At 42.3% G+C, this 27,113-nt stretch overlaps 1 protein-coding gene across 1 annotated transcript in view; it reads left to right on the top strand.

The window, feature by feature from the left end:
- Positions 1-27,113, top strand: part of myo10l3 (myosin X, like 3) — a 64,050-nt gene that overhangs the window by 19,987 nt on the left and 16,950 nt on the right. The window contains exons 2-18 of the mRNA XM_064327509.1: positions 4,534-4,632; positions 14,202-14,360; positions 17,441-17,628; positions 18,202-18,336; positions 18,567-18,691; positions 18,997-19,010; positions 19,250-19,334; positions 19,751-19,854; positions 20,102-20,231; positions 20,699-20,817; positions 22,358-22,504; positions 22,651-22,751; positions 23,348-23,414; positions 24,274-24,366; positions 24,909-24,977; positions 26,421-26,503; positions 26,754-26,862. Of these exons, the coding sequence (XP_064183579.1) occupies positions 4,534-4,632; positions 14,202-14,360; positions 17,441-17,628; positions 18,202-18,336; positions 18,567-18,691; positions 18,997-19,010; positions 19,250-19,334; positions 19,751-19,854; positions 20,102-20,231; positions 20,699-20,817; positions 22,358-22,504; positions 22,651-22,751; positions 23,348-23,414; positions 24,274-24,366; positions 24,909-24,977; positions 26,421-26,503; positions 26,754-26,862 (1,827 nt within the window). The remainder of the gene's footprint in view (positions 1-4,533; positions 4,633-14,201; positions 14,361-17,440; positions 17,629-18,201; positions 18,337-18,566; positions 18,692-18,996; positions 19,011-19,249; positions 19,335-19,750; positions 19,855-20,101; positions 20,232-20,698; positions 20,818-22,357; positions 22,505-22,650; positions 22,752-23,347; positions 23,415-24,273; positions 24,367-24,908; positions 24,978-26,420; positions 26,504-26,753; positions 26,863-27,113) is intronic.

Raw genomic sequence — 27,113 nt, 5'->3', positions numbered from 1 at the left:
TGCACACTTACCGTTCCCCTTGCTCCCTGTGGAGCTGTTCGAAGGGCTCGTGGGATAGCGGTATGGCGGGTACGGCGCGGCTCCACCACCGGATCGATCTTGGCCGTCTGGTTCCACGCTCCTTCTCTCTTCACGGCGGGATTTGATCAAAGAGCTCTGGTCCGCCCCGGCCTTAATCCAGACCGTTCTCCGTCGGATTCTTTCTCAGTCTGCTCGTCAGCAGTGCGGGTTGGGATCAGATCTCTGCGTGTGGAAGCAGTTTGGTTGGTGCCCGTTTCACGCACAGCGTTCAGAGCTGTAGTGCAACTGCCAAATTGCATTTATATTTAGTGTTGCAGGGTAGGATATGAGTTTGACTGTATGGCACAGTGTTGCAGGGTAGGATATGAGTCTGACTGTATGGCTCAGTGTTGCAGGGTAGGATATGAGTCTGACTGTATGGCACAGTGTTGCAGGGTAGGATATGAGTCTGAGTGTATGGCTCAGTGTTGCAGGGTAGGATATGAGTCTGAGTGTATGGCCCAGTGTTGCTGGGCAGGATATGAGTCTGACTGTATGGCACAGAGTTGCTGGGTAGGATATGAGTCTGACTGTATGGCACAGAGTTGCTGGGTAGGATATGAGTGTGAGTGAATGGCCCGGCCTGTTCATTCAAGCACGACAGAGGACCGATGGGGCTGAACAGGAATGGAGAACTGTGACAGTGAACGAGTGAGGGAGGGATGTGGAGTTCTTCAGGCAGACTGGCTTTATGGGCTTTGCAGTCTTCACGGTTCCTCCTTCCATTGTACATTGAAATAATGTGATTGACAACAGGCTACATGATAATGTATTTGAAGGCAGTGGGTGTGAGCTCTGTAAATGTGCTAAATGTGTGTTTCTGTGGTGCAAAAGCACTACAGTCTCTGTGTATCACTGCACGTTGTGCTGGGCTGTCTGTGGGGGAAGGGGGACTCAGACAGTGAAAGAGAAAACTCATGAATAATACCTGCAGCGGAGGCTGCTTCACTCCAGACACATTCCCCTGCATCTGGAGCCGTTTGCTGGATGTGGCAGGAAGATGTCATACGGTGAAGAAAGGTTCGATAGAAAGGATAATGAGAGGGGGGCGTGGTCTGACAGAAAGGTTAATGGGAGGGAGGTGGGGTTTGGTAGAGAGTAATGAGGTGCAGGTGTGGTTTGGTTGAGAGTGTAAATTATACTCAGGTGATTTCTCTGCTGTGTCATAGGGGACATTTTCTTATTCAGCATTTTAACTCTGCAGCTGGTTCCCAATCAGTTCAGCCAAATTATGAGGGCAGCTTCCCTGAAACAGCACGTCCTTGGATATGGCCAGTCACTGGCACTGTGTGACTCTCACTGTGTGAGTCACTGCACACGGCCGGTTATTGTTGTAGCGCACACTTTCCTGAGAGGTGCAGGGGCAGGATTCACTTCTTCTGCCAGCACTGGGTCAGGAACTGGGGCAGAAATAGGCTTTGCAGTCTTGGTGGCTAGCACCAGAGGTCAGCTCCAGCAGAGCTGCTGGAGAAGGGGAGGGGTCAGTGTGCTGAGCGTTTCTGCTGGGGGCAGACTCACATAGATGAAAGGGCTGGACTTAACTTTCTCCACAGGCTGCTAGCTGGGCTTTTACTTTTGCGGGGGTTTCTACATTATTAGTCCTGGCCTGAGGTGGCCAGTGTCACAGGGCTTTGGCTGCTGCTGGATTGAGGCGGGCATCTGCTATAAATAAAACCTCCTCAATTTACTCCTTCCTCGCATCCCCCCCCCCCCCCCCCAAACAGGATGAGCCTTTTACAGTCGAGGATATTTTGGTCGATAATAACTATTCTCTAATCCTTGCTTTGACAAGCACTCCGAAAGTCCAATCAGCCGCCTGACTTTGACCATGTTTAATCTCATAGTTCCTACCTTTGGAAAACACCGTCTTTACCTCACATAGCAGAAAATTGATCAGTTTGCATCTTTTTTATCTTCACTTTCAAACCCAGAATAAAAAGTCCTCTCAAGCACTTCCACAAAGATACCAAATGTAACCGTCAGTATTTCTATCTCTAGAATCCATGGGGAGCTTGATAGGGTTGGATGGCCCGTTCATGTCTTCAGATGTTTTTATGTTCAAAAGAAGCTTAGACTGCTAGAACATTCTAGAAAATGATCAAGAATATTCTCCAGCACGTTGCATATTATGATTCTGTAGAATACCTGCCACCAGTTTGCCAGCTCTTATATCTGACCCTGGTTTCCAAAGTGCTATTGCTTAACCTAGTTTAGATATCCAACAAAGGGAAGGGGTCCCCCACACGGAGTAGCTCATTTCCCAAGATGTAGAGTGTACACACTGTCCTCCAATCCTGGCCAGATTTTCTCAATGACCTGAGCTTCGGTGGTGCTGTTGTTGCTGCCCCTTTTGAATCCAGGCATGAGCCATGGGAATGTGACTCTTCTAAGAGCCAGTGAAGTGAGGTCTGTGCAGCCCTTTCTGCCTGGAGCAAATGGCATGCTCCCATTACGCTCCAGATACTGTTGAGTTCTGAAGCAGCCAACTAAAATGGTAATGAACGGAGCGTTCAGGCCCCAGACGTCATAAGGAGGTGCGTTAACACCCTGTTAATGACAGCGATGAGCTGAGAGAGGCGTGCTAATGCATTCATAGGGATGCAGTGATGGGAGAGTGTAAGTTAGTGTATGTGGTAAAAAACACAATTAAAGCAGCTGCAAAGCAGCTTGTACAGTGATGCTGTGCTTCCAGGGGCTGTAGATATGAGCACATTTTATAGTGTTTATTCGCAATTATAAACATAAGTATCTGCTTTTGTATTGTGCTAGTACTTATTTCCTTGAGTGCAGTGGTCTCAAGTTTTATGTGTCATATGAAATTCTTCCTCTCAAGGCACAAAATCACTTTAAACCACAAACCCAGAAATTACCCATATACCATTGTAAAGCCAACAGGTAATGAGAAACTTCCATATGTGTCTAAGATATCCTTCATCACAAACAGAAGCTATTCGTGCCAATTGGAAGCCTTCATTAAAACTGAAATAATACACACAAAAAAAAAAAAATCCTGAAAGTGAACTATCCCTTTAATGCTGTGGTAGCGATGCAGTGCTGAGCTGAGAGAAGGGGGCGTGTCTCTGATGCAGCAGAGGCTTGTGTGAAGCCCGAAGCGCCTGCTGCAGTCCTTCCTCATGCTGTGACTCCACACTGTGAATCCTGTTAGCTCTCATCGGATGCCATTCAAGTGGAAGATGCCATTCACTCACTCAACCTTGAGCACATCTGGCATTGTTATGCACATCTGTTCAGAGAGACTGAAAGATACTGTGTCTTACTGTATGGAAAACATGTTCACACCTGAGGAAATTCCTATATTTCCTCCCATAGAACACTTGTAGAAAGCGATGTAGATTTAAGAGTGTAGCTCAGTGATAGAAGTGGATTATCAGGAGATCTCTGTGAGGGACAGGGTTCTTGCTTGCCGATCAATCTTGCCTTGACAAACAAACCACGGGCCTGCTAATGAACAAAAAACAAACAAATGCAAAGACAAACGACTTAATTGTTTGCTCCATAGGTCGGTGCCCAGGAGATATAGATCTGTTCATTCCAAAGGATGCTCGGGATTTCCCTGGGGAGAGCTGTGTGTCATTACCTCATAGGTTTCACTTGGCAGCGGGTCCACATGAGCTGAAATGTTACATCCACTAGTGTGCTGTTTCACTGCTGTCCCTGGGGAAGTGATGTCGTGAGCCGCGCTTCAATTTCTGCAGAGCTGTTTGTGTCCCTGCTAAGATGTGGCCAGTTCTGACTGATGTGTGTCACGCTCACACATTCTTCCTTCAGCTGTCATGCCAAATGTGTGACTTTCCCCCAATTAGTTTGTTCCATTATATCATTGCAGGATGTGATTTTGCACCCCTCCCCCCAACATACACACACAGTATTTATGGGCAGTTAAGATTCAATCCAGTAGAATAATAAGAAGAGTAATAAGAAGGTAGGCCAGAGCCCCCTGTGGTAGGGTAATTGCTCTGTGTCACAGAGAAAGAGAGAGAGAGAGAGAGAGAGCATGACATTAAATGAGGTATTAAAAACCAAAAGTGAAGTCATAGTGCCAAATTAATTTATTTTGGCTAGGTTGTGACTTTGGCTGAAATTCTTGCTCTTTGTATCATAAAGTTAAAGCAGGCTCTGTACTATTGTATTGTGTGGTTATAGCAGACTGTGCAGTTCTGTTATAAAATTATAGCAGTTATAGTACAGTCTTACAGTTTCTAGTTTCTACTGTTGTATTGTAAAATTTTAGCAGTCTCAGTTAGTAGTATTGTAGCGTAAAGTTATGCCAGTCGTACTGTACTGTTGTACCATACAGTAATAGCAGTCTCACTTTAGTTTTGTACTGTAAAGTTATACATGTAGCAGTCTCACTGTAGTTTTGTACTGCAAAGTTATAGCAGTCTCAGTCAATAGTCTTGTACTATAAAGTTATAGCTGTCTCACTCTGTACTGTTGTCTGATTTGTTACAGGGGGCCCGTGTCTGGGTGAGGGATAAGGAGCAGTTCCACCCTTCCACTGCCAGTACCTGTGCCGATGGCTCCCTGATCCTCACCACTGACTATGGACAGGTAAGAAGAACAATAGCATTGGTACTCTGCCCATCAAACCAGCTGAAATCTCCTCATGTCAAAGACCTTTTACTAACTAAAGAATTAATGTGTCACACAAACAATTCCCCCACACACTAAAACAGTTACTCTTGTAGAGGTTTGTTGTGCTGAAATGCACAAGCCTGTAGCCAGGAACATTTGTTTATCTGTGAGGTTTGTAGCAGTATGGTACATCACTTTGACTTGTAGCTAGATCTAATCCACCTTCCTGAGACTTTCAGTCTGTGGAAGGCTGTGGAAATTACAGTACAGTGTTTGGGGGACTGAGAGTGATTGTGTGTACGAGTTGTGTTGGACACCAGGCACCCTCTGTCCTCATGATCTGGGAAAGGGGTTCCCTTCAGAAGGAAGTGTCCCACCCTCACCTCTGCAATATGTTTGACACCATTATGTTGTAGTCTCAATGCTGTGATCTGTTTAAAACTCTCATGACTGTGATTGATTTCAGTCACACCCCTGTGATCCCTTTCTCAATCAAAGTACTACCGTGATATGTCACACTCACCAATATGGTCTGTTTCACACACATTTTTTAAAGGTGACATGGCGACTCAGGTCCTGATTGTTTGCAAGAATGATGCTTGTGTTGTCAGTGCATAAGTAGTCCATTCAAATATATGATGGAATGCAGTACAAAGTACTAGAGGCTCCCGAGACTTGAGAAGCTACCGGAAAGGATATTCTTCAGCAGCCTTACTGAATGGTGGTGTAATGTGGACCATATCTTTCCAAAGGCATTTGTACAGGACTGCAGCATGGGGAAGCAAAAGAAGTGATGCATCAGGAGATGTATTCTATTGAGTGCTGATGAGTGGAATTTGAAGGACTGGTGATGTTTAACAGTGCTCGTTGCTGCAGCTTCCACTGTTGTTTCTGGAGAGTGCGACAAGCACGTGTTCTCCTTTGATGCAAGCAATGTCTGCCACCACTTCTTAGCACACTGGAGTTCACAAGGTTGCCTCATTCAGACAGAAGGAAAATGATTCATGCAGGAGGTCTTGCATGGCTGCTGGATTCAGTACCAAACTGTTCATGCACTAGAACGTGCAGGAATGTGCTGGAATGTGCTGTCCTCTGAAGCATGTGATGTCAAACACCACTTCATATCAAACAGCAGATCATTCCACTGGCCTGCACGGAGAGCAAAGGAAGACACTTCATGTACAGCTTAACCTGTGGACTTGCAGGCGCCACATTGACCAGTGGAGGTTGCTGTAGTAACGATGAGACATGGATCCCTGCTGACTGAACCCTCCATAAACATGGGTGATGCTACCACCAATTATGAATCACCCTGCAACATTACGGTGGCCCACAAGCATGATTGCGCTTCAAAGTCAAAAGCACAAACATAAAGGGAAACATGCACCAAATAAAATAAACGATGCAAATGGACGATCATGCTGGATTTGCAGTTTTGATTTGGTGTGCATTTCCCTTCATGTTTGTACTTTCGTTTTTTAAGTGTGATCATCCTTATGGGCCACTGTACAACATGGATCATGATACAACTAAAACTACTGAAACAATACATTGTACTTTTGCCCAGAACCACAGGAGGATGACAAGTGTGATCTTCCCAAAATCTAGCGGCTGTATCACAGCACGCTACACTCACTCAGTCTCCAGGCTTCTCCAACCAGAGGCCCAAGCCTATTTCAGGGAGGTCCTTCGCCTATGAGGGTAAAAGTGTGGCTGGTAGTTTGTGTTTAGATGATTGCCTTTCTGAATTCCTGAATTTTTCATGCCGAGGCATGATGGGTTTTTCTCTGAAGAGCGGCTCTGTATGAAATTATGTTTCTTCCTTAAATTATTCAGCCTGCATTTAAGTGTTGCTGTGACCCAGCTACCAGCAAGGCGAAGGTTATGCTCCACAATTATTTTGTAATAACAGCAGCATAACCTCGATTAATTTTATGGGAAATGTCATTCATTTTCTCAGAAATCAAATAGAATTTTCAATGTTGTCAATGCATAATGGTTAACATAAAATATATTCAGATTTGGCAATCAAAACTTCAGGATTAAGACAAAAAAGCTGATAATATTTTTTGCATAGACGTGGCATTAATGTGTAGTTTTATGCCATATTTTATATTATGCAATATTATGTTTTTATTACGTAAAAATAAGTGGATTGTTTTCTTATTTCAGCCCGTTGGTTTAAAAAGAGAGGTGCATGTATACATGCATAGGTATAGGTTTATAAGGTACAGTATAGGTGCTGTATGTAAGACTGCCATCAGCCGTCCGTCTTACATACAACACCATTTCATTGATGAAGGCAGTATGGTGAAATGTTGTGAATCTTTCAGCCTCATCTTTATTAAAATGCTGAGGAGCATGTAGTATATAATATCATACATCAGATATTTTTGACACACTGAAAACAGTAGGCTTTATTTGTGATTGTTCTGTCCTGTGTAGAGTTGTACTACCTCTGTATAGGATTATTTTTTTATAAAATCCTTCTTCCCAATCAAACAAGGCCTGAGCGATCATATTGCGCTGAAGCAGTTTATATTAAACCTTGAAATGCCCGGTTGGCTGTGACATTTCTGGATATGAATATGAGGTTCGGTCACAATGAGAATAAGTGGAGTGGAGTCTTTACATTGGCTCATTGTAATGCTGTTCTTGTATAAAGAGGGCTTGGAGAGCTCTTTCAGATCTCTCAGGTAGAGGAGACTGTATATCTGCAGACCTCTACAGTGAACCATGCTGGCAACATGCTTTTTCCAGGTATATCACAGTAAAGAATATGAATGCAAAGTCCTTGTGAATTGCTGTGGTAAATAAATGCTGTCACCCTTTTATCTTCTCTCTGTGACAGAACCACTATCTTTCTTTAGATTTGTTTTTTTTTAAAACACAGAATCTTTTTTGCATTTTCACATCATACTTAATTTATTGGTGATATTAGTATTCCTTTATTATCAAGCTTTCTGAATGTAAAGCATGTCAGTGTTTCTAACAGAACAGCGAGCTGAAAATGGTGACGTGCTGACTGGTCACAGAGGTGAAATGGAGAGACTGTCTCCCACACCCTTCTTCCACGAGCAGAGGGGCTGAGACTTTGCACGTCCCCAGCACTGCACAGGGAGAGAGAGAGAGAGAGAGAGAGAGAGAGAGCCCGGGCTGGTTACCGTGGAAACCGTAGGAGAGCCAATCCGCACGGCAGCTGATCACAATCTCACCCTAAATTGTTGCGAAGCTAACTGTCTCGTGGCCTTTTTGCGTCATCGGGCGGCTTGTGTATCAGGCTCTCTGCTGGCTGCACTTGCAGCAGTGTATCATGGGAGCTGGGTAGAGGTGGAGATAAATGGCACTATGTCTGGATGTCTTCCTAATGTGTGTTTAAAGCATGGTTCTGGACACTCAAAGGGTTGAGGTGTGTCCAGATAGAATTCTACCGCATGTTGAATGAGCTCTTATGTCTGTCATAGAGAGGTTATGAGACTCCTGTCTGAGTGTGCCTGTGAGAATTTTACACTCAGCAGTAAATATTTGTGGCCACGAATGCCATGAATGTTAGTAAAACAAAAAAACATTGGGACCAAGTGTGATTTGTAAGTTTTTATTAAGTGGATCATCAACATAACCTCAGACAAAACATCTCCTTGTTTGGAATGTGTCACGACGCGGGTAGGGGGAACCCAAACGCAGAGGGAAAAGAAAACACAAATCCAAAATGGGAGGGGAACAAAGACTTTACTAAAGACAGGCAAACAAGCAGGGAACAGACAAGGCCACAAAGGGAAAAAACACGAACTCAAAAAATCTCTAAATAACAGAAAACAAGAGGAACTCAAACACGGGCAGGGCAGAACACGGTCAGGGCAGAACGCAGGTAGGCAGAACACAAGGGCAAATTAACAAGTCAGGAACAAAACAAGTCAGGAACAAAACAAGTCAGGAACAAAAGTCAGGAACAAAACAAGTCAGGAACAAAACAAGTCAGGAACAAAACTCAAGCAGGCAGGTACATGGAAGTCAGGGAACACACACAAGTAGGCAGGTACATGGAAGTCAGGGAACAAATACAAGCAGGCAGGTACAAAGAAGTCAGGGAACAAACACAACTCGGGAACAAACACAAACAGGTAAAAAAAAACGCAGGCAGGTATAAATGGTTTGAACATTAATAGGCAACAAACACAAGGAAGAACAAACGCAAGGAACCAGCACCCGAGTCAAGGGAACAGAGAACTTAAATAGACAAGGGGTAACAAGACACAGGTGAACTCAAAAAACAATCAAACCAGAAGGAGGGGATAACAAGACACAGGTGGGAACAATGATGGGATAACGAGACAATGAAACAATCATACAATTAACAGGGGGGGAACAGGACACAAAACAGAAGTGCCGCCATCTGGCGGCCCAACAGGGGAAACACAGACAGGAAAACAGGACCATGACAGAATGGAGAACTGATCTGAGAAAATAAATGCATTTGCAGAAGTGATTTGTTCTCCATAAAAGACCAATATGAGTCCCTCATTCCTTTTTTCTCTTCTTATATACCATGAGCACTCACAAGAACTCTACTAGTTGGAGCACACAATACTACTCAGTGTACGAGTGGCTATATTTTTGTATGTGCATGTATGTGTGTGTATGAGAGAGAGAGAGAGAGAGAGCATGCCAAAAGTGAAGTGAGTTTGTGTGCATGCATGCGTGAATACATAGGCGTGTGTGTGTGCATGTGTGTGTGTGTGTGAGGGTGTATGCTTTTTACCCAAGGGATATTGCTCTATGAATTTCACGTCTTCCTTGTCATGCCTCACTGACGACACAGATGCCTCAGAGGAAAGCTATAAATGTCTCTTTTACCTCTTTTACCGTGTGTTGACTGCATTGTATTACCCAGCACAAATTCTAATTATTAGTAAACGTAAAACAATTAGGTTTCAGATTTCAGAAGTCACATCCAACATACTGCATACTGCCTCCTCAGCATACTCTGGGTTTCTGTCAGAAGAAACTATGAATTTGGACTGTTGCAGTGAAGAGCCACTCTGTGCGTATACGTGTGTGTGTGTGTGTGTATGTCCATGCACACGTGTGTGTGTGTCCGTGCATGCATGTGTGTGTGTGTGTGTGTGTGCACAGTAGTCAAAGTGGGCAGCTACAGTATACTACAATTTGGTATGCAGTCTTTGACAATAACAGATGTATTATTTTCTGCGATACTTTTTTTTTAAGATGACCCCCCTAAAACCTTTTACATACGAAGTAAGCTATCATGTTTTTACTGGGCTTCAGAAATGCCTGCACTGGCCTCTGGCTCTGTTTGATTGACCATGGCAATGACTGAGTTATCACTGCATACACATACAGAATGCTCTCTGCTGTAATGTCACTGTCGTTGGATACAGGAGACATCTGGATGTTATGAGAGAAAATCACAGGGAGCAGCTACTGACCTTTTTACCAGCACACTGCAAGTATGAAATCCCCCAAGGACGCAGTTAGTAATGCTCCAATACAGTGGACAGTGAACTCTGTCTTTTTCATAAATAGCTCAGCAGAAACTCTGTCTCGCATCAATAGCACTGTAACACATACAGAAACAATGTCTCTCTCATCAATAGCACTGTAACACTCACAGAAACACCGTCTCTCTCATCAATAGCACTGTAACACACACAGAAACACAGTCTCTCTCGTCAATAGCGCTGTAACACAGAAATAAACACTGTCTCTTTCATCAATAACACTGTAACACATACAGACACACTGTCTCTTCAACATCACAGTAACACGCATGCAAACAGTGTCTCATCAAAAGCGCTGCAACACATGCAGAAACACTGTCTCTCATCAATAGTACAGTAACACACAGAAACACCCTCTCATCCTCAGCACATCTGGAGATATTTCTTCAAACTTAATTTTTGTGTCCTAAAAATAATAATGTGCAGTGATTCAGCTGTAGCGTTCTTGTTGACAGCATGAACATGAAAGCTCTGTGTCTGTTTTTGACATCTTACTCTGAGCAAATGATCCAGTGATCAACAAGGGTGTGTTGGTGCGTACGCAGTCTGTGTGAAATGAATGTCTTATTTACTAAGGCCACAGCTAATTACATAGTCAGCAAATGCCTACTAACCACAAGTAGAGTATGAAGCAGAGCTTAAAATGTGCAATTTAAAAAAATGGAATATTTTTTTTGGATGTGGGGAAATTGACGTGTTTCTGATCTGACATGTAGGAGTGTATCTGGCACCACGGACAGCTCAGGACTAAATGCGAACTGTGATATTCCAACTGTGATGGCAACTCTCAATTAATCAAGTGCAATGTGGCACAAAAACTTTAAAGAACTAAAAACCAACACATTTTATTTAGCAATGCAATTTTAGCATGCTGTGTTCTAACAATGTTCTGTTAAAGGCTAAAGGCATGATCTTTCTGTGATGGACAAATGCGATTAAATGCATCAGCCTATCGATTAATTTACTTGTGTTTTTTTAGTAGCAGGAACTTCCCACTGATTTTTGAAACTTCAAGCAATTGTTTCTGTCACTACAGTTATTTCAATCATTTCCCGCTGTTGTGCATGAGATTGGTTCATTTAATAAATAATCTTTTTAAACACTCTGTAATGTCTGCCTCTGTTTTCAGTATTCTGTGATTTTAACAACTTTGCTGTGACTGCTCTGTGACATTAGCAAGATTTCTTGCGCAGGCTGTTGATATAGTGTTATTCTTGTCAAGAAAAATCTTCAAGGCCTATAAATGTGTCGTCATCTTGCTTGTGCCTTGATTTATACCTGCTCTGTAGAGGCAGACAAATTTCAGGCAATAGTCAACCCTTGTTAATTGTGTTAACTTCAGTATATTCAATAAAATACATAATCAGCCATACTTATAATATCTCTGCGCGTTATTTGCGCAATCCTCCCTTACATGCATATTCTTTAAGGAGAGAAGCACACCTTGCGATGACTCATGTAAATGACACATGTATTTCACTTCCAGCCCATGCACCTGTTAGATACATAAGACGCATGTTTCTGGGGCAGAATGCATCACATCTGTGTCTGAAACTAGTCAGTAAATCTGGCCCAATGGCCCATTTTCAATAGATCCTACTTGTAAACTATTGCAGTGTAAATGCCTGTGTCTGTGTGTGAGAGAGTGTGTTTGTTTGTCTGAGTGTGAGTGCTGGAGTGTGTATTGGAATCCACAAACACATCTACATAATTATAGCTTCTGCACACTCATTTTTGTGCAATAAAACAAAAATTGCATCATAACTGAAACTAAAATTATAAACAGGGATAATATGATGGGTTATGAGAGTGATATGTGTGTGTGTGTGCGCGTGCGTGTTTGTGCGTATGCAATCCTCTTGCCTGCATTGTCCTTTAAGCTTCCCAGGAAGCATTACAAACTGTCTTCAGCTCTGTCCCATATACATTCATGCATATTCATTACCTCCTGATCACAAAAACACTGCACGACGCACATGTACAGAGAAGGGAGAGAGCCTCACACCTGCACACACTTACACACACGCATGCATGCACGCACAAACACACACACACACACACATGCACACATACACCCACACACACACAAAGATGAAGAATGGGGAAACATGGTTGTTCTGTCTATAGTTGCAATGCAGATTTTTGTGCTTAATTTCAGTGCTGTCTGTGCGAACATTATACACTCGCTCTGTTGACTTGTTAGCAAGCTAGTTTAGGTTATACTCGGTAAAAATGGCAACAGCGAAACTGTGCCATTTGTGTGGGTGTATTTTACCCAATGGACAATAGGACATGCCTAAAAATTCTTTAATGTCGTAATTTGCTTATTTTTTTAAAGAAGGTAGATGACAGTTTCAGGTTTGAAGAGTGTTGAAATGATAGAAAATGGTTATAGAGTTGCAAAAGTCATACTTTAAAAAAACTTTTTTTTTTTTTTGACAATTATTAGTTAGTCAGGGTAACAAGTAATATGAGACTTGCACAAGTCTGAGGTGGGATTTGAACCCGTGCTTCTCACTCATCAGAAGGTCCCATAGACAAATGTATTACCAGTGAGCTGTTAGCGAACAAGCCTGTGAGGGCTGCAAAGTAGTTTTTTTATGCGTGTACTTCTATATATGTCAGGTTTGTGTATCCAATATTGGCTGATGTAGCTGAATGTTCAATGGGCAGATATATTCTTTGTGGGCCTGTAGCTTTGTGATGATGTATTTGGCAGAAAGCATGGGGCTTTAATGTATGGACATGTGCAGTTGTTTTAAATAAACTATAATACACTTTTAGGTGAGTGAAGTTAAAGTAGACTTTTAGAAAGTGTACTAGTAGCATGCTATCCAGGGATGAAAATAAAGCATGTTTTTTATAAGTACATTAAAATACCACTATAAGTATATGCAATTTATGCAAGTTAGTGCTTTTTTAGTACAACCTAATGACATATATTTGAAAGTATACTTTTAAAAAGAACATTTTAAGCATACTTTCAAGTAAGGGCAAAAAAAGAATGCATGAAATATTTTTGTATATTTAAATTATATTTTTAATACACATAAGTATACTATTTTTTTGCTTGGGCAGCTGTCTTTCATAACCTCATACCCATGACTTGATATGATGGCAGGTGGATAAATGTAAATAAATTCCCAGCTAGAATCCCCACATGGTTCCTGTACTTCCATCACCATGCGATAAGAAGCAGAGATTCACATTTCCTACATTAATACCCATGGGCCTGCGGTAATGCGCTGCTAGCAATGCCACTGTTCTATCATCAAACATGGCACTCAGTCATCCTCTTGATTGAAGAGAAGGCTTCAGTATTGCTGTGCGCTAAGGCGCTTGCTAGCGGCTGGAACATGGAGCTTGTTGTATCACTCACCCTGATGAGCACGGCATTAATCTTGGCTTTGCGAGCAAACCTTGAGAAACCAGTGGATTTACGCCCTCCCTGTCTGGTGCCACTAAATCAGGCTCAGTTCATCAGAGCTCAGCCCGACAGAGCAAGACAAACCTTTTCATCTGTGAATAAAGCATGGATGAAACATCGCATAAAGAAGCATGGCTGAGATATCAATGCCGAAATGTATCTGGTGGCACAGCACTGCACCATTTACTTCATCATATATGCACTGATAATAGTAAGCCATTGCATTCAGGTTAGTCACACAGTTCTGTTGAAATCTGTTGGATTCTTTCAGCTTTTGGATTTGGAGAAGGATGTATTTTTGAGTAGGGCTGTCAGTTGACTAAAGCAATTTGTTTTTTACCCCTATTGTGACAGGTTCCTACTGTATGCCATAACAGTGCAGAACTGAACGGTGTGATATTATAACAGTACAGTGATAATGAGTGTGATATCCATTATCCACAGAGAAAGCCAGGAGAACCATGATGTAACACAGCATAAAAGGGAGGAGCCACAAAAACTTAAGTGACCTACACTGTGGTGTCACTTAACTACAGTTCCCAGATTCCTCTGCAATGGCTGGCTTCTTGTGACCCAAGCGACTGTGCCCCTTCTTTCAGGTGATCTGCCTGCAGCCGGGAGAGGTGAGCAGGGAGACGGTGTACCCCATGCACCAGACCAGCATTGATGGGGTGGAGGACATGTCCACGCTGGCCGAGCTCCACGAAGCCGCCATCATGCATAACCTCTACCATCGCTACCAGAAGGACCATATCTATGTAAGGCCCTGTCCCCAACTCTCATTCTACATGTCTACTCCGGTCACAGTTTATGAAAATGATTAAATCCACTGCCACAGACTAGCTAGTTTGTAAGCGTCACGTCTTTATTGCACAGCACCCCAGTGTCATTAGTTGAATATAACCACAAGAAAATTGTAGTTATATAAGGAGCTAGATACTATCTAATTTGAAGGTAAACCAAGCACTAGGTACACTTTAGTGGTAGAAAAATGGCAAGCATTGTTGGGCTGTCATTATGTTATGTTATGTTATGTAATGTCACAATTGGCTTCATTTCAGTAGGATAGGGTGGATAGAAGTTAGCCTGGGTTTTTTGGATTACTCCAACATGAATGCATATATATAAATGCATAGAGGCCCCCCTAGATGATCCCACCTATTGACTATATTACCCATGTCATCAATGGGGGACGCATTTCTCCTACATACATTACTTATGTTGTATACTAGTTAGTTGTACTCCTGAAATATTCTTGTAGGTTATTGTAGGTAAAACAGTCACTGAGGAATTGGCAGAGATGTGCAGAGATGTTCATCCTACCATTTCATGAGACAGGAAGTCACAACCATGCCCCTTTACTGTAAATATGTGACTCCCTGTCCAAAAACAATGTTTCTAGGACCAGGTTTGAGAAACACAGAGCATAGGGGATATATAGGCTGTTTTTCCACAGTGTCACCCTGTCAGTGAACAACCTCCACAGTGTGGTGACCTTATCTGTACACTGATGACATCACTGTCCTTCTGAGGATCATGATAACACTGTCAGGGTTGTGACCCCACTGCCCTATTGTCTGACTCCCCACATTAAAGCTCCTCACTCACATAGATATGCGCCCCTGGATGTAAACATGTCACATGTGTGGTGCCATGCAGGTCCTTCTGTACCTCTGAGTAAAAGAGATGCTTTTGAGAAAACATTGCTGATCTACACTCAACTTGGGTGTGTTTTTATTCCAACATTTCAGTGTAAATTCTGAAGATTAAGGAATTGTGTATTAGGGCAGCTGCTTGTAATTCAGCACCATACATTTTCTGCAAAAAGTTTATTCATGGCTAGCCAACTATTTTTACTTTTAAGGAGCACTTTGAATTGATAGTTTCAGCACATATATATTAATGAAACCTTGCACAGAATAATACATAATTAACTAGTACAAATTGTTGGAAAAATCCTCTCCTCACAAATTGTTCTAATTTCTGCATCCAATCTTGTCTAGACAAGGCTTGGTGTGTTAAAAAAGTAATAATGGGTGTGGGGTGGTGAAATTGGACAGGACAAGCTCTCTCTGAGGGGGTTTTACACTGGCTTCACATGGGGGAAATTTACTTTATTAAATAGAGCGAAAACAGACAAACTCACTTTACATATTAATTTCTTACTCACTTGGGGGCCCCTGATGATGTGGGGTTAACTCTGTATAAACTGGAATAGGTTGAACAGATGCCCACCTTTGTTCTATGGGACTGGAGGCAAAATGATTAGCCTGGATGATCTGACTGGCCTGTTCTGATTGTTACAATTTGGTTCTTATGTTCTGCATAAAGGAGCATATTAAAATAGTGTACTGATATAACATACCCACTGTTATCTTACTGTATGCCAGTGAAGCTGCTCTTTATTTATCCATGATACATATTCACATACATTTACATATTTGAATTCATAATACAGTTATAATATATGCGGGTGGTTATTTCATAGCTGTTTTTATGGGCATTATTGCTTCCTTAACAGGATGAATGTACCTAAAGTAGTTTATGTTCATTCGCAGCACAGCTCTTGTTCGCTGTCCTCTATGTAACATATCCTGCCTTAATTCTTATGAATGGTTTTTATGTTTACATGAATATGGCTATTATATACAACAGTTGCTGCTCTGAGAGTTGATGACAGCAATGATGGATTGAAGAATGCGCACGTGAGAACACAGCAGCTTACCAGAATATGAATGCTTAGTCTTCTGCCCCCTTGTGTTGAAAAGTGACAACTAAATGCATTTCTTAGGGAATTAACAGTGTGGCAGGAGTACAGCAACAGTGACTTCATGCCTCTTAGACTGCAAATGCGAAGTCAGCTCCATAATGGAGGCCTGTTTTAGGCACCAAGGCAGATCCATAATGGAGGCCTGTTTTAGGCACCAAGGCAGATCCATAATGGAGGCCGGTTTAGCAGTGATTTAAGCCTCATATGGCCAGTTTACAGAATATTTCCTGTGCTCTGGTTTTGAGATCCTGACATGGCAAATGACATCAATTTCAGCAGCTTCTTTTCTTATTAATAACAAGCTTTCCTCTGAGAAATGATCATCGTAGGACATGGTTCCCTGAATTTTCTATAGCAATGATTATTTTGCAGATCCATAGTCGCTTAGCCTGATGCTATGAGAAGCAAATTCACAGTTTGGCTGGATTTGTAAAGCAATTAAATCCTGGAGGATTTTAAAAAATGGTACAATAAAGAATGCTCCAAAATCACATGAATACAATGCATGCTTCTTAAAAGATTTACACATGCATTAAGTAACCATTAATAATTCATAATGTGTTATACATAATTAAATAACAAATGCACAGAATACCGTAGGACTGAAATTAATGTTGAAATGATAACAGGCTATAAAAAGGCCCAATTCATTTTTTTCAGGGGTTATTTGCAGCTGGCCTCAGAGATGCTTAGGAAAACAGGATGAAAGGTATTTTGAAGCAGGTTGCAGTGAGGGCTGAACTAATCTCAGATACATGATGAATATTCTTTATCAGGGATTTATCATAAGCCGATCACAGCCGTTTATAGTCTGTACCGGTGTCAGTAATCAGTCATTGATTTACCTAAGCGGTAAAACATGCAAGCATAAAAAACTGTTTTCTGATCAGGGCAGAGGAGAGAGAGACGAGCATTAGAGAAATGACAGAGTAGCAGCACTATGAACACGTGGTTCATCCCCCTCATCTCTCCTTCTCCTCTTCTTTGTGTTCTTTTTGTTCCTCCTGCTTTCTTCCCTCTGTTCTCTCCTCTCTTTCCTGCTCTCGCCTCGTCCCTCTCTGCTGACAGACCAACATCGGGTCCATCCTGGCGGCGGTGAACCCCTACAAGCCCATCGCCGGGCTGTACGACCTGGCCGCCGTGGAGCTGTACAGCCAGCACCACCTGGGCGAGCTGCCGCCCCACATCTTCGCCGTGGCCAACGAGTGCTACCGCTGCCTGTGGAAGAGGCACGACAGCCAGTGCGTCCTCATCAGGTGAGCCGGCGGGTTGCCGTGGTGCTGTGGGCTTCCTGTGGAGCCACGCGGCTGGGGCTCAGGAAGTTGAGGCTGGTCGTCGGATCGCACAAGCCTCAGTAATCACGCGCTGTTATGTCTGGTGACAGAGAGCTGTGAGTGGGGTCTCCCTGACTGTGAGAGATCGCACACTGAAGGCTGTCTGTAAAAGACTGCCTGCCTGACAGGAATCCAGTCACACTCGATACAGTAAAGCGTCCAGTGTTATTTCAGCTCTAACAGTGTTAATTCAACTCACAACTGATTACTGTGGAATGAGGGACCAAATTTCATCTGTTAAAAGTTGAATTAACACTGTTAAAGTTGAATTAACACTGGACATTTTACTGTGTACCTGCTGACAGCAATATATTCCAGTACATTGTCCAACCTGCCCCTCTTGTACACTGTATTGACTTTTTCAGAAAAGGCCGATTGAAAATGTGGCTGCACTTGGAAGGAGATAGTGGTGTTTATAATGCAGAGGAATACCGTGTGCCATGCATGTACGAGTGTGTGTGGTGTGATGTTGAGGAGCGCTGTTTGTGCATGCAGTGGAGAGAGTGGTGCGGGAAAGACGGAGAGCACCAAACTGCTGCTGCAGTTCCTGTCAGTCATGAGCCAGAACTCCGCTGGGACCCCGCCCTCCGAGAGGACCACCCATGTAGAGGAGGCCATTGTACAAAGCAGGTACAAGCCCTCATACAAACACCTCACACACTCACACTCCCTCAGATTCAAATACGCTTTATTGACATGACCACAAAGAAACAATTTTCATAAACACACACATACAAATGCACACCCATACATACTGTCTCTCACATACACACTAACGCTCTCCCAGAAAAAAACTAGCAGCACAGCAATATGTAGTTAAAGACAACTGCTATTATTATCTCCATTCTCTCTCTCTGTAGTCCCATAATGGAGGCATTTGGAAATGCCAAGACCGTGTACAACAACAACTCCAGCCGCTTTGGGAAGTTCATCCTGCTGCACTTCTCCCAGAATGGCAACATCCATGGAGGCTGCATAATCGACTGTATCCCTCTGCTGTTGGCACACACATAAACACCCTCCCACACACATGCTGGGAAACTGGGAGAGCTGTTTCTTGTCTCTTCCTGTGTTTTCTTAATTTAGCAATTGCCACACAGGTCTGCTTTAATGAGTGAACTTCACATAGCTGAACTCACAGAGCTAAACCACACAGAGTGAGACTCAGGGAATGGCTGCTTTATAATATGAATTAGAGATGGGTGGGCTAAGCTAATGCGGTTCAATAACTGAACCCTTAATGCTTGTATTAACTACCTGACTTCTAATTCCTTAACATGTCTTCTTCAGATTTACTTGAAAAGGTGACTTTTGTCCTCTGACCTGCTGCGACCGCTGTTCACACTTCCTTTGCATCACAAACTAATTTCCTGCCTGTGTATATCAATGCATTGTAATGTTGTTTAGTATCGGCCTTAATGGACATTTATGGTTCATGTGAGTGCTAAAGCAGAACACATCTCCTAATAGAAGGGCTTAAAACTGCAGACTGGGAGACTTGTGAGATTTAAGATTGTTATGAAAAGTTCTTCCCCTTTTTTAGAACCGTGTGGTGCGACAAAACCCCGGGGAGCGTAATTTTCACATCTTCTACGCACTACTGGCAGGAGCTGACGAGAACCAAATAGGTTAGTTTCACTCACAGTGCCACCTACTGGACAGGAGTAGTACAGCAGCAGTGGCACAAGCTGGACTGCAAACCCAACCTCTTCCCTGCTCTGAAGTGGTCACTTTGTCACAGAATGATCACAATAGTGTACACGTGTTCGCTTTGATATGCACTACAGCAGGGGTAGGCAGCCCTAGTGCTGAAGTGCCAGTTATACCTCTGGGCTTTGTTATTTTTAACAAAAGTGAAGTGAAGTAAGAGGCCATTCATTTTAACCATTTGTAAAAAAAAAAAAAAAAAAACAAAGCACCGAGTGTTATATACTTTACAAGGTTCTTTCATGTATACCTCAAGTGCACAAAGATATTATGATTTTTGTCTAAACTGCTCTTTGTGAGGGGGATGGTGATGAAGTGACAGCTCTGTCTTTTTCAGAGCAATACTTCCTGACAGAGCCAGAGTCGTACCACTACCTGAGCCAGGCTGGCTGTGTGAAGGACAGGAGCCTGGATGACAAGAGGCTGTTTGACAGCGTGATGGTGAGTGGTTCTCACCCTGACGCAGTCACCGTCGGAACTGGGGTTACATAGCAACATGGCTCAAGCATTATGGCATGTGCATTAAGAAGTATGGACAAAATGGAAAGCTTAAGCTTCTGTGGAGAAGTGATTACTTGGAAAGTGAGTATTGCAAGTTGGCCGTATTGGATGCTGCTGGTTTTTAAGGTGAGATGCCGGGGGTGGTTCAGATTTTTAAGGTAGCCATTTTTTGTTTTTTTGTCTGCAGGAAGCGCTGAAGGTCATGGAGTTCAAAGATGAGGAGATCCGCGATGTGTTCAAGCTGCTTTCTGGGGTCCTACAGATGGGCAATATTGAGTTCATGACCGCTGGGGGGGCACAGATCACCACTAAGGCAGGTGAGCGATGTTAGACCTGACCTTCTCGATGCAAGGACCCTGAGCTAGACCAGCTGCCTCGGCCTGCCCCTGGTCCCAGAGAGGGGGAAAGAGGGAGTGCTTCTGTTTGAGAGCAGGGTATCCCTGCCAGGAGCTATAGGGATGAGCTTGGACTCAGATCCGTGGTCAATATGACTCTTGGATTATATTAGTGGGCAGGGCTTTGTAGTTTTGATGCAGTATTGTGTGTGTGTGTGTGTTTGTGTCTATGTGTGTATGTGGGCCTGTGTGTGCATGTGTGTCTGTATGTCTGTACGTGGGCCTGTGTGTGTGTTCGTGTGTGTGTGTGTCTGTCTGCGTCTATGTCAGTGTGTCTATGTGGGTGTGTGTGTGTGTATTTATGAGGGCCTGTGTGTCTGTGTGTGTGTATGCGCGTGTGTGTGTGAGTTTATTGAGGTGTGTATCCTAATGCCTCCTTATGTCCGCAGTGGTCAGTATTGTGAGTGACCTCTTGGGCCTGGACTGCTTCCAGCTGTCTGAGGTTCTGACCCAGCGCTCCATGATCCTGCGAGGGGAGGAGATCTGCTCTCCTCTGACTGTGGAGCAGGTAGGCTCAGCTGACACACCCTGACACGCCCCTCAGTCCCCTGACAGTCCCATCATTATCTCATGCTTGCCCAGGGACTGACACAACCCCACAGCCCCTGACATGTAAGCGAGCAAAGAATAGTCATCTAAGAGCAGTGAAAATGTATGTTACTTTATATGTATGTTATTTTAAAAGTTTGACTGAAGCAAGCTTAGCCTTTCCTGCTGTCCAGCTCTCTCACAACATTTTGCACAGTGAATGTACAACAACCCCCATTTAACATCCCTGCTTATTGAAGGAAGAGACACATAAAAACAGAGAGATTGTTTTCATGGCTTCTGACCAGAGCATTTAGTTAAGGAGTGGTTATTCTGGCTCTGTTAATGGAGTCCTACAGCACTTCCTCATAATGCATCCTCACACTGGCCAGGCTCTGATGTACGTTTCCCTGATCCTGCACAAACTTTCTCTTGCTCTCAGACCAGGGATATGGAGGCACTGCCGCTCTTCAGAATTACACAGAGCATTATGGATTATGTTCAGGCCGCACCTTACTCCTTCAGTAGAGGACACATTTGCACGAACAATGCAAGTGATGAGAAAGCTTAGAATATCTGATATGGTTGTTTCTTGTCTGTATAAACCTGTGGTAGTGTCATAACATTATTATCATTTTATTTGATTGAGTATGTTGTATCATTATGTCTAGTCCATAATCCTAAACAAGGGAGAATAGGTAAAAATGAGGTAAATACCAATTTCAGTCTTTTCTAAATGTGTACATTTTCGAGATATCTAAATATTCAAGTGCAATTTGCAAAGGAATTTCTACATATTGTGATATGACAATGGCTTGTTAGCATTTTTGGACTGGGCACCAAGTCCATCAACCAATCAGTCAAACAATCAGTCAATCAATCAATCAATCAATCAATCAATCAATCAATCAATCAATAAATCAATCAATCAATAATATTATAGCGATCATATTTACACTGAAAGGATTCAAAGTTGGTCCATTAACGACATAAACACAGTGTTAAAGAAGAGATCCCCCACCATGTCTCCGCATGGTCACTGCCTTGCCGTTCCCCAACCTCATGCAAATTAAATTAAAATAGTGAGTGGAAAATTAAGAAAAAGGGCTTCTGAACTATGATCTCAGGATCCAGAGGAACCGTGAAGTGGTGCGCCTTTCATAAATGTAATGCGTGGCTTCCACATTCTGAAACACTGAGGGTGCATCGAATAACCTCTGTCTCAGATATTGCATTATGTCTCTTATCAAACAGATAGGAGGGTGAAGCAGCTCCCCTCCAGGCCAGCAACATCAAGTGAACACAGCAAGGTTTTAATACATATAATAGTTGACTGAAGTGAAAACGGCAAGCTTAGAAGAGCTGAATGGCCAGTTATAATCATCCAACACTAATGTTTCATATATTCCTAAAGAGCTCATTGCTTTTCATGTTGTGTTCCATGTTAACCCTTTCCTCTCTGCGGCTGGCAGATGGTGGATTCTTCTGCTTACAGTGTTTCTCACCTCATTGATTGACAGGCAGTAGACTCACGTGACTCGGTTGCCATGGCTTTATACTCAGAGTGCTTCTCCTGGATAATCATGAAGATCAATCAGAAGATTAAAGGGAAAGACAACTTTAAGTCCATTGGTATCTTGGACATTTTCGGCTTTGAGAACTTTGAGGTGAGTGCTCCCAATTTGTGTAAGTTATTAATAGAACCATGAGCTATTTTCGTACTTCAGCAGGGAGTAAGATAGAAGGTGTGACACAAGTGTGAGTTCATGGCATGTGGTCACATGGTTTGTGTGTCCCACGGTCTGTCTCTCAGGTAAACCGGTTTGAGCAGTTCAATATCAACTATGCCAATGAAAAACTGCAGGAGTACTTCAACAAGCACATCTTTTCCCTTGAACAGCTGGAGTATAACAGGTAGGATTCCATGAGAGAGTTATTCTCACAGTATCATTCACCATTTTTTAGACAATACTACAGTCACATGATTAGTGCTCAGGGCGTAAGTATAAGTATCATTATATTCACACACACACACACGCTAATGTTTCTTGTATTCTTATGTTAGTATTATGATACTCTGTATATCATTACAGTAATATAATATAATATAATATAATATAATATAATATAATATAATATAATATAATATAATATAATTGTATGTATAGTAGTATTCAACTGACAAACCAAGTTGATCTGAGCTGCTCTCCCTGAGCTTCTCACCCTTGCATCTGGCTCTAAACTGCGATAAAATATGCACAAAGGCCAAGCAATCCAGTGCAGAAATTATTTTCCTGCTTAATTAGCACATGTTAGCCAGTTCATATTAGCACATTAGTTGTGACAAGTGGATAAAAACCAATTATCCTCTGTGCAATTAGGCGAGGTCTTTGCAATTTTGTGTCAGTTGAGCGCATGTATGTCTCTTTACATATGTATGGCTGACTGAACAAAGTGTGCGTGTCACGCAGATGTGTGTTCCCTTGTAACCTCCTTGATTTTTCTTATAGGGAGGGAATACGCTGGGAAGCTATAGACTGGATGGACAACGCAGAGTGCCTGGATCTGATTGAGAAGGTATTCCTGCACACATTCTGATACAAGCACTGAGACCAACAATGAGACCACTGAGCCTTGCACTGATATAGTCATAAACCATTAAACCAACCAGATTGTTGGAATCTGGTCTATGATGAATGGTTGTTTTGTGTTTGTGTTTGTTTGTGTTTAACTTTTAAATAATTAAGGTCATGAATTCTTCTCAGCCTATTTCTTGAGATTAAATCTGCTGATTGTTCATCGGGTGTGCACTACATTTTCCATTATACTAATTAAAGTATAATTAAAGCTTAATATATAGTACCTGATAATAAACAAACCATATTATTAAATGTATTATTATATATTGTGTGTTTAAGACAGGATTAATAATGAGTGCTAATGTTTATGTATACTGACATCATGGCTCTTGAGCAGGTAAGGGTTAAACCTAGGAATGGGCTCCAGATACCTAAGAGATACACCGCACTTGTGAAACAGCCCAGGAAAGGACATCTAGTATATATACTAGATATAGTGTGTTTGATCAGAGCTTGCATTTTAATTGACTATGCTAGCAAGATAACAGTAGGAATTGGAAAATGTTGAACAATATTTATGGTCACAGAGGATTTAAAACAAACTTGAGAAAAAATTTGAACTTTTCTAGTTTTCAGTGAGCTCAATGATATATTGGCCTCACTGTAAGTGCAACAATATATATTCAGCATAATCTACACATGATAATCTTGTGCATGTTGTGGTGTATTGACTTACCACTTTCAGCACTACTTTTTAAAGAGCAGAACAGCAGCTTTAGATGGCATGTGTCATGCAGCCGGGTGTGATTTCCTTTAGGAGGCTGAGTGGGGTGTGTCTGCCTCTCGTTTTCCCTCAGAAACTGGGCCTACTGGCGCTCATCAATGAGGAGAGCCGTTTCCCCAAAGGCACAGATGATACACTCTTAGAGAAACTACACAGCCGGCATGCCGTGAGTATCCATGAGCTTTCCTTGGGCTAGTTCCATGCTTAATCTTTTATGAACTGGATATTTTGTGGTTTGCTTGTGTAGGCAAGCAGTGCAAAGCCTCTGGCTTCCAAATACAGCATTGAGGATTGTATTAAAATGGAACTGCTAGTACTGATATTCATAGTGAACATTCAGCCTTTATTATTGCTGAGTATGCAAGGCAGGATTACATATACAGTGCAGTCCAGAAGTATTGACTGTGGCACAATTTTTGTTGTTTTTGCTCTTTAGCGCATTAGATTTGAAATGAAACAATAAATATGAGGTCAAAGTGCAGATTGTTCACTTTAATTTGTGGGTATTTACATCCATACCTGGTGAATCATGTAGGAATTGCAGCCCTTTTTATACATAACCCCCCATTTTAGGGAAGCTATATATATTCCTCATCTCGTAGACTAGTTCAAAATGTCTGATATTACAGTATTAATTCATCTGAAACATGATAGATTATTTTTATATCATGAGGTGTAATGTAATGTAACATGTGCTTGTATCCACAGACTAACCCTTATTATGTGAAGCCTAGGGTGGCAGATCATCAGTTTGGCATAAAGCACTATGCTGGAGAGGTAAAAATCTCTGCTGATTTGTACTGTATTACTTTTTGAGATGCACTTGCAGATTACTGCCCTCAGAACTGCATGAGCACTGTGACTTCTTCCGGAACATTCTGGAACACTCTGCCTCTACCATTGCCCTGAAGCCTTCTCATGCCATTTCACACCATAGCACTGAATTAATGCTAAAATAACTCAAATCCTGCCCACAAGCCCTGGTTACAGTTGCTGTGTCAGTCAAATGTCCTTCTGAAATTTCAGTACATCAGCAGATACTTAGCGGTACTGTTAGAGTGATGTGAGTACTATACCAAAGAAGCCTGTATGAGCCCTGCGATTCAGTTTAAACATCAGTGTTCCTTCACCAACCCCTCCCCTCCCACATATGCTCAAAAGAGTCACTGATCGAATGTGAGTTTATATCATGAAACACCACCCCCATCCCTAGCCTACCACCATTTCAGAAATAAAGGCACTGTCTTTGGTGTGGAAGAAAAAGCAGAACATAAAATATAACTTTTAATCTAAATAATTGGCCTAATTCACAAGGAAACACCCTAGGTGGCATGCCTTTTATGGGATTGCTGGGTATGTTTCCTTGTGCAAATCAACATGAACAGACACATGCATTCAATTTACAAACAACTGTCATTCATCCTTTGATAAACTTGGGATCGGCGCAAAAAGGTCTGCACAAGTTTCATGAATCAAAGTTAAAGAATTTAAGAAAAGTTTTGTGAATGAGGCCCAGCTTCTGCGTATGCCTTTACATGTGGTTCTAAATGCGTAGATTTTGGTGTTAACTCCACTTAAATCACTGTTTTTGCCTTGCAGTAACATTAGACCTGTAGTTTAAGGGTAGATATTAAAAAGCACAATGATCAATGCTGACTAATCCTCTTAAGTCTATTAGTCTATTAGAATTCACATAAAGCACAGGGAAATTAGGTGTTTAGATCCTTCATATAGCTGGATGGGACCTTTTTTTGTAAACACTGTATCACACAAAACAGACAATGATTACAAGAACAACACCCCACTGTGATATTGTGGCATTGTGTTGTATTTGTATACGCAACAAGCATAATGGAAGGTTCAAAAATGGGGCGGTTAAATGGTCTAAAAGTGATTAATATTCATACTCGCAGGCCACTGACCTCATGAGGGAATTCTCCTTCACTGTGGATCCACTGCTGATCGCCGAGCCATTCTCCACAGGCGACTGCTGCGGGGCGCTCTTTGGCCTGCTTGGCAGACTTTATTGGCACAGGTCCTAAACCACTCACCGCACAGCGGGCAGCAGATGACATCAGAAGATCAGTGACTCATAGAGCGATGAGCTTTGAAAGAGAATCTGCAAATTGAAATGTAGAGATGAGTCCAGTTTGTCCTCTGTCCGACTCATAGACTAGACTAGCAGTCTTAATGGAAAAGAGCTCTGTGTGTCTCTGCCAGGTTCTGTATGACGTGAGGGGGGTTCTGGAGAAGAACAGAGACACGTTCAGAGATGATATTCTAAACATGCTGAAGGAAAGCAGGTGAGTCACACCAATGGGCTGCCATTCCGTGCTCTGTTACCTGCCCGTTCAGAACAGTAAAATCAGAGGTGGAGAGACAAGCAGTGTTTGAGTAAATTCTGTGTGTAAATGTAGAGTACTGCAGCTTAGAGTTAGGATGTCATGATATATTTTATTCACCTTATTATTCACTTTTATTTGCCAGCAAACTCCTCCCACTTTGGGGATGTTATGGGTTTGTGAATGATGTTTGTATTATTGTGTGTTTCAGGTTGGACTTCATCTATGACTTGTTTGAGCAAGTGGGGAGCCGGAGCAGTGAGGAGACTATAAAGATGGGCACCGCCAGACGCAAGCCTACAGTCAGCTCACAGTTCAGGGTGAGATTGTCAGGGAATTGTGGGTGGGGAATGACCTGTGATTACAAGCATGCCTTTGGGATCAAGTAATGTTTTCTGTTCCGATGCCTAATTATATGAAAACAGACAAAAGAATGTAACAGCAAAATAAAGTATTAATTAATGTTTGCAGAGCAAATATCTGCTGCAACCGTTGATAGATCAAGTACGATGAAATCTTTGGCTAAGAAATTAGGCTGTGTGTGTGTGAATGTGTGTGTGTATGCCTGTGT

Source organism: Anguilla rostrata, chromosome 3, assembly GCF_018555375.3.
Source record: "Anguilla rostrata isolate EN2019 chromosome 3, ASM1855537v3, whole genome shotgun sequence".
NCBI lineage: Eukaryota > Metazoa > Chordata > Actinopteri > Anguilliformes > Anguillidae > Anguilla > Anguilla rostrata.
This window is presented reverse-complemented; position numbering and strand designations above follow the sequence as displayed.